Source organism: Sciurus vulgaris (assembly GCF_902686455.1).
Source record: "Sciurus vulgaris genome assembly, chromosome: X".
Taxonomy (NCBI): Eukaryota; Metazoa; Chordata; class Mammalia; order Rodentia; family Sciuridae; genus Sciurus; species Sciurus vulgaris.
In genome coordinates this window covers 157,609-172,724 of record NC_136471.1, presented here as the reverse complement: position 1 = coordinate 172,724, position 15,116 = coordinate 157,609, and the positions used below count along the sequence as shown (strand labels likewise).

At 37.7% G+C, this 15,116-nt stretch overlaps 1 protein-coding gene across 2 annotated transcripts in view; it reads left to right on the top strand.

The window, feature by feature from the left end:
- Positions 1–15,116, top strand: part of VAMP7 (vesicle associated membrane protein 7) — a 61,107-nt gene that overhangs the window by 25,842 nt on the left and 20,149 nt on the right. Inside the window, exon 6 of one of the 2 annotated variants that reach the window (XM_079123982.1) lies at positions 13,061–13,128. The exons of the other annotated variant lie outside the window; for it this stretch is intronic. Coding sequence (XP_078980108.1) covers positions 13,061–13,128 — 68 coding nt within the window. The remainder of the gene's footprint in view (positions 1–13,060; positions 13,129–15,116) is intronic. 2 annotated transcript variants of the gene reach the window in all.

The following is a 15,116-nucleotide window of genomic DNA, read 5'->3' as shown; positions in this document are numbered from 1 at the left end:
AATTACTAATTCAGTCTCTATACTTGTAGCTCTGTTCAGATTTTCTATTAATTCTTTTTTTTTAATTTTTAAATTGTAGATGGAGACAATACCTTTATTTTATTAATTTATTTATTTTTATGTGGTGCTGAAGATTGAACCCAGGGCCTGACACATGCTAGGAAAGTGCTGTACCACTGAGCCGCAGCTGCAACCCCTTCTATTTATTCTTGCGTCTGTTTCAGTGTTTTGTATCATTGTAGGAATTTGGCCATTTCATCTAACTTATCTAATGTGTTGACATACTTTTGTTCGTAGCATTCCCTTAGGATTCTTTTCATTTCTCTTAAGATTGATGGTGATTTGTCTCCTCTTTCATTCCTAATTTTAGTGATAATGAGTCTTCCTTCTTTTTGCATTCTGTATAAATGTTTGTCAATTTTGCTGAGCTTTTCAAAGAACCAATTTTTGGTTTCATTGGTTTTTTTTCTCTATAGTTCTTCTCTATTTAATTTTTCTGCTGTATCTTTGTTTCCTTCCCACTGCTAGATTTGGATTTAGTTAGCTCTTCTTTTTCCAGTTTTATAAGGTCAAAAATTAGGTTTTTTATTTGAGATCAATTTGTCTAAGCTTTGGTCACTGTTCTAGTCAGCTATTTCTCTGCTGTGACTAAAGGACCAGCCAGAACAACTGTAAAGGAGGAAAGGTTTATTTGAGGGCTCACAGTTTCAGCGGGCTCAATCCATAGACAGCAGGCTCCATTCCTTGGGGCTCAGGGTGAGGCAGGACATCATGGTGGGAGAGTGTGGTAGAGGGAAGGAGCTCAGATCATGGTGATCAGGAAGCAGAGAGAGACTCCACTGACCAGATACAAATATATATCCAGAGCTATGCCCCAATTCCTACCTCCTCCAGCCACAGCCCACTACTTCAGTTACCACTCAATTATCCTTGTCAGGGGATTAAATCACTGATTGGGTAAGGACTGTCGCAGCTCAATCATTTCTCCTCTGAACCTTCTTGCATTGTCTCACACGTGAGCTATTGGGAAACACCTCACATCCAAACCATAAAAGTCACTATAACAGAATACCACAGAATGGGTTACTTAAGCAACAGAATTTATTTCTCACATTTCTGGAGGCTGGAAGTTCATGATTAGGTTACCAGTATGGTCACATTCTGAGGGCTGTTTTCCTGACTTGCAAACAGCAACTTTTCCCTCTGTCCATATATGGCAAGGAGAAAGAGAACTTGTTCTCTGTTGTCTCTTCTTAGAATTAGTTCCATCATGACAGCAAAGTATCCCCTGCAGTCTCATCTAAATTAATTATCTCCCAAAGGTCATATCTCCAAATACCATAGCAAATTTTTTCTCTTTAATTTAGGCGTTTACTACTACAAATTTCCCTCCATATACTGCTTTCACTTCCTCCCAACAGTTTTAGTATGTTGTTTTTTACTTTCTTTCTTTTTTTTTTTTTTCAAATGTAAGAACAATTCTTTATTGCCATGATTATGAGTCCTGTTTTCTGGAAGACACACATTCCTATGATTAAGTTGTGATTATATGCAAAATGATCAGTAACATAAACCAACATTACAGCTAATACATTAACTACAAAAAATGTCCAATTTTAGAACTATTCAATATGATACAAGTAAAAGAGTATAGCTTTGAAGAAAATGGTGACTTCTTGAACAAAAATGTAAAGGGTAAGCAGTGGTATTGTTTAAAAAGAAACATGCCAGTTTACATACATTCCAAACCTTTTTTCTTGAAGTGTATTGACCTGAATTTAGGAAGCATTCATAATCTGGAGTAGCTGGGATTGCAGGATTGTATATGTGCATCAATTCACCACATTGAAATGAGATGTTTTTGTTTTGTTTTGTATCAGGAATTCCTTATTTCTGAGCCTTAACCTCAGCACATTTGCTTTTTCTTAAATTTTGAGACAGGGTCTCACTAAGTTGCTTAGGCCCACAAAGTTGCTGAGGTTAACCTCAAACTTGCAATCCTCCATACTTCTTCTAGAGTCTTTGTAATTATAGTCATGTGCCATTGTGTCTGGCAAAAAGAAGCTTTTTAATGGTTATTACACTAAAATATCTTCTATGCTAAACTAAGTTACTTATAGATATCAAAATTTCAAAATATTCCAACTAAATCCATGTTTTCATCCCCCTACATGAATGGATATTGAGCCCAGGTCTTTGACCACACTAGGCAAGTGCTCTATGGCTGAACCATATCCCCAGCCCTCAACATAAATTTTCTATGTTTTACTATCTACACTGTAGATCTTTTCTAAAATACAGATCCAAGAACTATTTATCATTGGGAAGTTCCTTATTCACAGTTTTTTTTTTAATTTTTAATTTTAATTAAAAATCATAAATTTACATAGGGCAATGTTGTTTGATTCATTTTGTTATTTTTCCCCTTCCCCCCTCCCCTCCCACCCCTCTTTTCCCTCTATACATTACTTTCTTCCTCATTCTTACCACCCTCCTTATCCCTAACCCTAAACCTAACCCTAACCCTAACACTAACCCCTCCTACCCCCCACCCCCGTATGTCCTCATCCGCTTATCAGCGAGATCATTCGTCCTTTAGTTTTTTGAGATTGGCTTATCTCGCTTAGCATGATACCCTCCAATTTCATCCATTTGCCTGCGAATGCCATAATTTTGTCATTCCTCATGGCAGAGTAATATTCCATTGTATATATATGCCACAGTTTCTTTATCCATTCATCAACTGAAGGGCATCTGGGTTGGTTCCACAATCTGGCTATAGTGAATTGAGCAGCTATGAACATTGACGTGGCTGTATCTCTGTAGTATGCTGCTTTTAAGTCCTTTGGGTATAGGCCAAGGAGTGGGATAGCTGGGTCAAATGGTGGGTCCATTCCAAGCTTTCTGAGGAATCTCCATACTGCTTTCCAGAGTGGCTGCACTAGTTTGCAACCCCACCAGCAATGTATGAGTGTACCTTTTTCCCCACATCCTCGCCAACACCTATTGTTGCTTATGGTCTTGATAATCGCCATTCTAATTGGGGTGAGATGAAATCTTAGGGTAGTTTTGATTTGCATTTCTCTTATTACTAGAGATGTTGAACATTTTTTCATATATCTGTTGATTGCCTGTACATCTTCTTCTGTGAAGTGTCTGTTCATTTCCTTACCCATTTGTTGATTGGATTATTTGTGTTCTTGGTGTACAGTTTTTTGAGTTCTTTATAGATTCGGGATATTACAGCTCTATCTGAAGTATGAGTGGCAAAGATATTCTCCCACTCTGTAGGCTCTCTCTTCACATTACTGATAGTTTCCTTTGCTGAGAGAAAGCTTTTTAGTTTGAATCTATCCCAGTTGTTGATTCTTGCTTTTATTTCTTGGGCTATGGGAGTCCGGTTAAGGAAGTCTGCTCCTAAGCCAACAAGTTGAAGGTTTGGGCCTACTTTTTCTTCTATAAGATGCAGGGTCTCTGATCTGATTCCGAGTTCCTTGATCCATTGTGAGTTGAGTTTTGTGCAGGGTGAGAGATAGGGGTTTAGTTTCATTCTGTTGCATATGGTTTTCCAGTTTTCCCAGCACCATTTGTTGAAGAGGCTAACTTTTCTCCATTGCATATTTTTAGCCACTTTGTCTAGTATGAGAAAATTGTATTTATTTGGGTTTGTGTCCGTGTCCTCTATTCTGTACCATTGATCTACCTGTCTATTTTGGTACCAATACCATGCCATTTTTGTTACTATTGCTTTGTAATAGAGTTGAAGATCTGGTATTGCAATACCCCCTGCTTCGCTCTTCCTACTGAGGATTGCTTTAGCTATTCTGGGTTTCTTATTTTTCCAGATGAATTTCATAATTGCTTGCTCTATTTCTGTAAGGTACATCATTGGGATTTTAATTCGAATTGCATTGAATCTACATAGCACTTTTGGTAGTATGGCCATTTTGACAATATTAATTCTTCCTATCCATGAACATGGGAGATCTTTCCATCTTCTAAGGTTTTCTTTAATATCTTTCTTTAGTGTTCCGTAGTTCTCATTGTAGAGGTCTTTCACCTCTTTTGTGAGATTGATTCCCAAGTATTTTATTTTTTTCCAGGCTATTGTGAATGGGGTAGTTTTCCTAATTTCTCTTTCTGAAGATTCATCACTTATGTATAAAAATGCATTGGATTTATGAACATTGATCTTGTAACCTGCTACTCTACTGAATTCACTTATGAGTTCTAAGAGTTTTCTGGTGGAATTTCCAGGTTCCTCTAAATATATAATCATGTCATCAGCGAACAGGGATAGTTTGAGTTCCTCTTTTCCAATTCGTATCCCTTTAATTTCTTTGGTTTGTCTAATTGCTCTGGCTAGAGTCTCAAGAACAATGTTGAATAGAAGTGGTGAAAGAGGGCATCCCTGCCTTGTTCCTGTTTGTAGGGGGAATGCTTTCAGTTTTTCACCATTTAGAATGATATTGGCCATGGACTTAGCATAGATGGCCTTCACAATGTTAAGGAATGATCCCACTACCCCAATTTTTTCTAGTGTTTTGAGCATGAAGGGATGCTGTATTTTATCGAATGCTTTTTCTGCATCTATTGAAATAATCATGTGATTCTTAACTTTCAGTCTATTGATATGGTGAATGACATTTATTGATTTCCGGATGTTGAACCAACCTTGCATCCCTGGGATAAAACCCACTTGATCGTGATGCACTATCTTTTTAATATATTTTTGGATGCAATTTGCTAAAATTTTGTTCAGAATTTTTGCGTCGATGTTCATTAAGGATATTGGTCTGAAATTTTCTTTCCTCGAAGTGTCTGTGTCTGCTTTAGGTATCAGGGTGATATTGGCTTCATAGAATGAGTTTGGGAGGGTTCCCTCCTCTTCTATTTCATGGAATACTTTGAGAAGTATTGGAATGAGCTCTTCTTTAAAGGTTTTGTAGAACTCGGCTGAGAACCCATCTGGTCCCGGACTTTTCCTTGTTGGTAGGCTTTTGATGACTTCTTCTATTTCAGTACTTGAAATTGATTTATTTAAGTTGTGTATGTCCTCCTCGTTCAGTTTAGGTAATTCATATGTCTCTAGAAACTTGTTGATGTCTTCGAGGTTTTCTGTTTTGTTGGAGTATAGATTTTCAAAATAGCTTCTAATTATGTTTTGTATTTCGCTCGTGTCTGTTTTGATATTTCCTTGTTCATTCCGAATTTTAGTAATTTGAGTTTTCTCCCTTTTTCTCTTTGTTAGCGTGGCTAAGGATTTATCAATTTTGTTTATTTTTTCAAAGAACCAACTATTTATTTTGTTAATTTTTCCGATTGTTTCTTTTGTTTCAATTTCGTTGATTTCAGCTCTGATTTTAACTATTTCCTGTCCTCTACTACTTTTGGTGTTGGTCTGCTCTTCTTTTTCTAGGGCTTTGAGCTGTAGTGTTAAGTCGTTTATTTGTTGATTTCTACTTCTTTTGTTGAATGCACCCCATGAAATAAATCTTCCTCTCAGTACTGCTTTCATAGTGTCCCAGAGATTTTGATATGATGTGTCTTTTTTCTCATTTACTTCTAAGAATTTTTTAATTTCCCTCCTGATGTCTTCTGTTATCCATTCATCTTATAATAGTGTATTATTTAATCACCAAGTATTGGAGAAGTTTCTGTTTTTTATTCTGTCATTTATTTCTAATTTCAGTCCATTATGATCTGATAGAGTACAAGGTAGTATCTCTATCTTCTTGTATTTGCTAACAGTAGCTTTGTGACATAAAACATGGTCTATTTTAGAGAAGGATCCATGTGCTGCTGAGAAGAAAGTGTATTCGTTCTTTGTTGGATGGTATATTCTATATAAGTCGGTTAAGTCTAAATTGTTGATTGTGTTATTGAGACCTATTGTTTCTTTATTCAATTTTTGTTTGGACGATCTAGCCAGCGGTGAGAGAGGTGTGTTAAAATTGCCTAGTATTATTGTGTTGTGGTCTATTTGATTTCTGGAATTGAGAAGGATTTGTTTGACGTACATGGATGAGCCAATGTTCGGGGCATAGATATTTATGATTGTTATGTCTTGCTGATTTATGCTTCCCTTAAGCAGTATGAAATGTCCTTATTTATCCCTTCTGACTAGTTTTGGCTTAAAGTCCACATTATCTGAAATGAGGATGGATACTCCAGCTTTTTTGCTGTGTCCGTGTGCATGGTATGTTTTTTCCCATCCTTTCACCTTCAGTCTATGGGTATCTTTCTATGAGATGGGTCTCTTGCAGACAGCATATTGTTGGATTTTTCTTTTGAATCCAATCTGCCAGTCTATGTCTTTTGATTGATGAGTTCAGGCCATTAACATTCACGGTTATTATTGTGATATGATTTGTATTCCTAGTCATTGGACTCATTTTTGTTTTTTGACATGATTTGGTTTCTCCTTTATTTGGCTATTCCTTTAGGCTAGTTCCTCCCGTTGCTGATTTACATCGTTGTTTTTCATCTCTTCCTCATGGAATATTTTGCTGAGAATGTTCTGTAATGCCGACTTTCTTTTAGTAAATTCCTTTAGCTTTTGTTTATCGTGGAAGGATTTTATCTCATCGTCAAATCTGAAAGTAAGTTTTGCTGGGTATAAAATTCTTGGCTGGCATCCGTTTTCTTTCAGGGCTTGGTAAATGTTGTTCCAGGCCCTTCTAGCTTTTAGGGTCTGGACTGAAAAATCTGCTGATATTCTTATTGGTTTTCCCCTGAATGTAATCTGATTCTTTTCTCTCGCGGCCTTTAAAATTCTGTCTTTATTTTGAATGTTAGGTATTTTCATAATAATGTGCCTTGGTGTAGGTCTGTTGTAATTTTGCATATTCGGAGTCCTATAAGCCTCTTGTACTTGGTTTTCCATTTCATTCTTGAGATTTGGGAAATTTTCTGATATTATTTCATTGACTAGATGGTTCATTCCTTTGGTTTGTTTCTCTAAGCCTTCCTCAATCCCAATTATTCTTAAATTTGGCCTCTTCATGATATCCCATAATTCTTGTAGATTCTGTTCATGATTTCTTACCATCTTCTCTGTTTGGTCAACCTTGTTTTCAAGATTAAGTATTTTGTCTTCAGTATCTGAAGTTCTGTCTTCCAGGTAATCTATCCTATTGTTTATGCTTTCTATGGTGTTTTTAACTTGGTTTATTGTTTCCTTCATTTCAAGGATTTCCGTTTGGTTTTTTTTCAGTATCTCTAACTGTTTATTGAAATGCTCTTTTGCTTCTGTTATTTGCTCTTTTAACTGTTGATTAGTGCGTTCATTTAATGCCTGCATTTGTTCTTTCATCTCCTCGTTTGCTTCCCTGATTGTTTTAATTATGTACATTCTGAACTCCCTTTCGGACATTTCTTCTGCTGTGCTGTCATTGGGTTTTATTGATATAGTATCTAGGTTTGTTTCGGACATTTTCTTCCCTTGTTTTCTCATATTGGTCAGATGTCAGTGGGACGCTGTGATATTGTAGATTTCCTCTATTGGCTTATAGTGACCCTGTAGATCTCCAGTGTATCACCTACCAGCCTTCAGTAGCCAGAAGTCTTGGATTAACTTGATAATGCAGTGCTTCCGAAGAATGCTGCCCCTAGCCCGCTACCGGTTCCAGGGAGAGAGACCTGAAGAGGTCTCTTGTTGCACAGCCCTGGTTCCAGAGGCTGGTTGTAGGTTGGAGGTCTCCACTGGCTTGGGGACTTGTGGCTGGCTCTGTGTAGACAGGCTCTCACTGGGTGATTTGCCCCGAGAAGCTAGCCTAGAGAGGCGCTTCCTGCTGGAGGGGGGCTGGGCTGCTTGGGGAAGTCCCTGGCGCCCTGTGCTGGTCACTGAAGCAACCTGTGGGCGGGCTGTAGCTGGCAGTGGGGTGGGCTGGAGCTGGCTGGGGCGGGCCGGAGCTGGCCGTGCTTCTTCTGTGCAGAAGGGCTCTCACTGGGGGGCCTGTTCCGAGAGGCTGGAGGATCTGTCCCTGTGGGCAGAGCCCACTGCCAGAGTGCACCGAGCTGCCTGGGGGAGACGCTATCTGCCCTGTCCCACTCTACTAAGCCACTCGAATCCGGACCTGCCGCCCAGCTGAGCTTCATTGGGTGGGGGAGACTCACCCCGTGGTTCTATCTTAGTCCGAGTCTCTCAATGCCTCCCCTTCTTGAATCCTGGGTTCTGGGGCGACTGGAGATGCAGTCACCCTCTAGTCCGCCATCTTGGATCGCCCCGTGGAAAAAGCCTGCAGCTGGAGGGGGACAATGCTGCCTGGAGAGGTCTCTGGCTGCCCAGCCCTGGTCCCAGAAGTCGCTTGCGTGTCGAATATCTCCACTGGCTTGGGGACTTGTGGCTGGCTCTGCGTCGAGAGGCTCTCACTGGGCGGTCTGCCCCGGGAAGCTAGCCTAGAGAGGCGCTTCCCGCCGTAGGGGGCTGGGCTGCTTGGGGGAGTCCCTGGCACCCTGTGCTGGTCACTGAAGCAACCTGCGGGCGGGCCGGAGCTGGCCACGCTGCTTCTGTGCAGAAGGGCTCTCACTGGGGGGCCTGTTCCGAGAGGCTGGAGGATCTGTCCCTTCGGCGGAGCCCACTGCTAGACTGCACCGAGCTGCCTGGGGGAGACGGTATCTGCCCTGTCCCACTCTACTAAGCCATTCGAATCCGGGCCTGCCACCCAGCTGAGCTTCGCTGGGTGGGGAAGACTCACCCCGTGGTTCTATCTTAGTCCGAGTCTCTCAATGCCTCCCCTTCTTGAATCCTGAGTTCTGGGGCTACTGGAGATGCAGTCACCCTCTAGTCCGCCATCTTGGATCGCCCCCTGTTTTTTACTTTCATTCATGTTAAAATATTTTCTAATTTCCCTTGTGATTTCTTGTTTGACCATTTGATTGTTTAGAATTGAATGTTTAATTTTTATGTTTGTGAATTTCCCAAGTTGCTTTCTGTTATTGATTTCTAATAGCGTTTCTTTGTAGTTGGATAGAATCATTTATACAGTTTCATTCCTCTTAAATTTATTGAGAGTTGTTTTATGATCAAACATATTATCTACCGATGGAGTATTCTATAAGCACTTGAGAAAAATGTTACTGTATTATTTCTGTTAGAATGTTCTATAGGTGTCTTTTAGGATTTAGTTGGTTTATTATATTGTTCAAGTCTTCTAATTTCTGTTTATCTTCTGCCTAGTTTTTCTAGCCATTATTGAAATTATTATATCAAACTTTCCAGCTATTGTTGAATCATACATTTTTCTTTTTAATTTTGTGTGTTTTTGCTTCATATATTTTCAGTCTCTCTTTTTAGGTGCATTTATGTTCATAATTGGCTGTTGGCTCATCGATTAATTCTTTTATCTTTAAAGACTGTCCCTTTTTATGTGTACTATTGTGTTTTTGTTTTTAAATGTATTTTGTCTGTTTTCTGTGTGTTCTTTTCTGGTTTCTTTTACCGACTTGTTTGTATATTTGACTCTAAAGTATATCTCCTCTAAAGAGCATACAGTTGGGTTTAGTTTTATCTAGTCTATCAATGTCATTTATTAAATTGTCCAATTATTTGATATTTAATGTTATATCAATGTGGTAGGAATATTTTTGTTTTGAGGAAGAGTCTCACTGTGCTGCCCAGGCTTGTATTGAACTCCTGATCTCAAGAGAGTCTCCCTCAGGTGCCCAAAAAGCTGGGACTGCAAGCATGCATCAAACATACCCAGTGCCTGCACCACCTTCCCCAATTGACATGTATGGATTTATATCTGCTATTTTACTTTCTACTTTCTAGATAGATCATGTCTTACTTATTTCTGTTTTTCTTTTACTGAATTCTTTTGCAGTCAGTTACTATTTTCTGAGTAATATTTCAAGTCCATTAATGATTTTTTCACTGTATGTTTTAGTTATTTACCTGGTGTTTTCTCCAGAGCTTATGTTATATATTTTTACTTACCATAATTGACTTCAGATTTATATAAATATAATTTCAATGATATATGGAAATGTTATTCTTACACAATTTATTCACTCTTCCCCTTTTTGTGCTATTATTTCAGTATATAATATGTCTCTATATGTAATAAACTCAGTAACTTTATTTTATGAACCTTACCATTTCTGGTTGTTTTCATTTTTTCCAAGAATTTGAATTACCACCATGTATTATTTCCTTTAGCCAATATAGTTTTGTATCCCTCTCCTCTATGCTTTTATTTTCAAATTTATTCTCATATGCCATATGACCAACAATAAAGTAATACACATTGTTTTATACAACCATTTGTACATAATTATCTTTGTATGTGTGTGTGTGTGTGTGTACATGTGAAGATTCAGATTACTGTTTGGTATACTGGTTTTAGCCTGAAAAATTTTCTGTATTATTTCTTACAAGACAAGTCTGCTAGTAACAAATTCTCAGCTTGAATGTTTTTTTCCACCTTCATTTTTGAAAGGTCATTTTATTTAATATATGATTCTTGGTTGAAATTTTTTCCTTTCATCACTTAGAATGTCATCTCACTACCTACTGTCCTCCATTATTTCTGATGAGAAATCATCTTTTAAGCTTACTGGTTTTCTCATGTATGTGATACATTGTTTTTCTTTTGCTGCTTTCAGGATTTTCCTTATCTTTGTTTTAGCTAGAGTGTATTTAGTTGTGGAACTCTGTTTCTCCTTCTTATAGTTTTTTGATTCTTTAGATGTATAAGTTAATGTTTTTCATCAAATTTGGGATGTTTTCACTAATATTTCTTCAAATAATTTTTTATCTTTTCTTTAGTTTCGCTTTCTCTGGTATTCCCATTATTCATATGTTGGTGCACTTTTGGTATCCAGCATTTCTCTGAGGCTCTATTCATTTTTCTTCATTCTTTTTTTCTCCCTGTTCTTCAGACTAAGCAATGAAGTTGACCTGTCTTCAAGTTTGCTGATTCTTCTGTCTGCTCCAATCTATTGCTCATTTCCTCAAGTAAATTTTTCATTGGTTTTATAGTGCTCAATTTCTACTTTGTTCTTTAAAAAATAATTTTGACTCTATAGCTTTATTTAATGAGACATTGTCACCATACCTTCCTTTACTTCTTTAAGCACGATTTTCTTTAGTTCACTGAATATATGTATTGTGGAACTTTGAAGTTTTTGCTACTTTCAACCACTGATTACTTCTCTTCCATGTTCTTTTCCCTGTATTGGGGTCATGCTTTTTTTTTTTTTTTTCTTCATATAGTTTTTGTTGAAAATTGGACATTTTAGATCATGTATTTTAGCAATTTGGGGTACTGATCCCCCAGAATTATTGTTTGCTTGTTTGTTTTGTGATAGGGTTGGACTTTTTAATTGAAGCCTATTTTTTCCACAGTATGCATCCTCCAATGCCTATCCTCAGAGGGAATAGCCTTGGGTATGCACACTGTCACTTTGTAATAATATGAATCTCTTTGAGTGTCTCTTTTCTTGATTTTTCTGTTAAACTTTGGTTGCCATGCTGCTGTCTGGAACTCAGCTGCTAGCCTTCACTAATTACAGGCTAATTTGTTGCTTTTGATAGTGCTCCAGAGGTAAATTGCTCCAATCTGATGTAATTAGATGTGGGCTCCATTTGGGGGGCAATTTTGTAGGCTTGCTCTTAGTTTTCTCTTAGAGCCAGGAGGGCTCCTCTTAGTTTCCTCTTTCCCTGTTCCTCTGTTAAACTTTTAGCTGGCCCACAGTTTAGCTTGATTTTCACATGAAGTTGCCAGTCTCATATTGTTTGCTTACTTCCAACATCTTCATTGTTTTTGATAGCACCTTAGACTTGAACATCCCCATACTCTATTCCAAATAGTCTTATCATCTTAGAGAAAGCTCTCCCTATTCATAATGCTTGCCTTTCCCCCTGGTAAAAAATCTCTGAACCACTGCTCTGTAGTTATTACCAGTGACAGCAGACTGCTTCTCTTGGAGTGGCACACTTTCCTTACCAATGGAGGGCTTGGGTAACCTCTTCTTGACTTTTCCCTCCTAGCATGGAAACTTCACTCTGAGTAGAAGAAAGGGCAGTGGGGCCCGGTATTCTTGGCCTGCCACCCGAGGTTAACTTCTGTCTTATGAGTGAAGGCTAGGTAGAGTAAAGGAACCCCAAACCTATTAGCCTTTCCTTCCCAGAACTGAGCTTCTGCAGCACAGAAGTGAGCACAGAGTGGAATGAGAAAGGATGGCAACTTGCCTTTCTTTGGGAAAAAGAATAGCCCTTGACTGGGACCTATGGGGAAAGGCACCCCCCGCAAGCTATACTTAGCAAGAATAGAGCTTCTGTGTCACTGAAGAGGCACTGGAAGAGAGGGATTTACACACTACAGTTCTTGGGTCTAGTCTGGTCTACTGCCTGTTGTTCTACATATGATTTCATTGGAATGCAGACATAATAATACATTTACATATTTTCTATTTCTGGCAAAGTGAAGTAATTGCAACAGAGAATGTATGGCACAAAAAGCCTAAAATATTTAGTAACCAGCCCTTTACAGAAAAAAAATGTCAACCCCCTACTTTAGTTGATGAGCTCTACTAAAATATTTTTTAATTTATAAGGAAGAAAGATTTATTTTGGCCCATGATTTTCAAGGTTTCAGTCCAAGATCAAGTGATCCCATTGCTTTGGGCCTCTAATAGGGTAGCATATCATGGAGGGAGCACATAGCAGAGCATAAACCAAAATCTTTTATTATTTAAAGGTATAAGCATTTCTGTTACAAATATGAGCTGTCAAGAATACCAACTGTAATTAAAATCAGATTTCAATTAAAACAAAGACAAAGCCAGGTGCTCTGGCACATGCCTATGTTCCCAGTGGCTCGGGAGGCTAAGGCAGGAGGATTTTGAGTTCAAAACCAGTCTCAGCAACTTAGTGAGCTGCTAAGCAACTCAGTGAGACCCTGTCTCTAAATAAAATACAAAATAGAGCTGGGGATGTGGCTCAGTGGTCAAGTGACCCTGAGTTCAATCCCAAGTATGTCCGCCCCCCAAAATAAAAGACAAAAATTGCGTATTTGTAGTGTTAAACATTTTTTCTTTTTTCTAATGTTTTCAGATCTAGTAGCTCAGCGTGGAGAAAGATTGGAATTATTGATAGATAAAACAGAAAATCTCGTGGATTCAGTAAGTATGGAATATGATAATATTTTTCAGGATATAAATTAGAGAAACTGCAAATGATGACTAATATAATTGGAAAATGTCTTAAATTCAATATTCTGGTTATTTTCTTATCTCCATTATGTGACTATATTGTGATAAGGAAGAAAAGCCACCATCCATTAGTAGCCATTAAGTAAACTTTGGTTTGGAAGATATATTCAATATCAGAAACAATTTTAAAAGCTTTGGATTGATGTCTACATGATTTACCACATCAACTGCATGTACGAGTCTCTTTTCTCTACAAATTTGTAAAACATGAAACAAATAAATGGATACACCATTTGTGACCCAGTGTGAATCCTGAAAATTGAATAATTCATGTTTTTGTTTATACTTTGATCTTTCCTTGTATAAAGCCAAAGGCATGGGTTGGGAAGAGACAATAAGCCTTAAAGGAGATGGTGAAATGGTGTGTCCCTGTGACCTACTTATACTACTTACATATGTCTTCACATTTTCCATGTGGTTAAATGAATCAACATTTGGAAGAAAGTTGATAGGTATATGGCAAACGGGTGGCAGAAATCAGGTACAGTTTGGGTAACATAATTACAAATGTAAATGCAGAGCAAAATTTTACAAGTTGTTTTTGGTCAACTTTTTCACTGCTGTGACTGAAAGACCTGACGAGAACAGAGTAGAGGATGACAAGTTTATGATAAGAACAGAGTAGAGGATGACAAGTTTATTTTGGCTCATGGTTTCAGAGGTCTTTGTCCATGGACAGGTGACTCCATAGCTTTGGGCCCAAGGTGAAGCATACAGGACATGGCAGAGGAAAGTAGCTCAGGACACAGCCAGCAGGAAGCTTAGAGAACTTTGGTCTACAGGGACAGTATATAAACCCCCAAAGACACACCCCCAGTGACCTACCTCCTCCAGCCATATCCTGTCTACCTATAATACCTACTACCCAATTAATCCATATCAGTGGATTAGTGCACTGATTATGTTAAAAAGTCTCATGAACTGATAATTTTACCTCTGAAAAGTCTTGCATTCTCTCACATGAACTTTTGGAGGACACCTTATATCTAAACCATAATACCTTGAAGTAGATTAGTTTAGCTCCTTCTAGGACTTCAGTTAAACTTTAAGTTGTCCCAGAACTCACTGATGCCCTGTTCATTTTCTTCAGTCTTTTTTCTCTCTGTTTTATTTAGGATAGTTTCTAATGCCATGTCCAAATTTTCTTTTCCTCTGTAGTTTTTAATCTATTAATCCCATCCTGTATATTTTTCATTTCTACAAGTTTGGTATGAATCTTTTATATATCTTTCATATGTCTCCTTCACATGTGCGCGCTTTCCTCTACCTTGTTGAATATATGAAGTATATTATAATTGAAGTGTTTATTCCTCTTACATGTAATATAAAATTGATTGAGTTGGGTTTAAATAAGCTATCTTGCTCTTTGTTTTTTATTTGCCCCATCTTCTTTTGATTACTCAAGTTTTTTAAATTGTTCTATTTTATCACCTCTACTGGTTATTTTAACACCTTTACTGAGAAATGAGTACAGACCATATAAATCAATCATTTAAATTGCATATTTAAGTGGTTTTTGATAAATTATATTATCAATTTTTTAAATTGTTGCAAAATGTATAGCATAAAATTTTGCAATTTAAGTGTAAAATTTAGTGACATTGATGCATCTACAGTGTTTTCCAACCATTGTTACTTTTTCCAAAGGAATTTATTACTCTGAACAGAAACTTGGAACCACGGAGCAATAATTCCCCTTTCCCATAGTTAATGTCTCTTATCAACTTTGTCTATGAATTTGCCTATTCTGGATACCTCATATAAAGAGAATTAGTAATATTTGTCCTTTTGTGTCAGGCTTGTTTCACTAAGCATAATGTTTTCAAGGTTTATGCTTGTAGCTTGTATCAGAACTTTATTCCTTCTTACGGCTAAATAATATTCCATATGTTGTATGT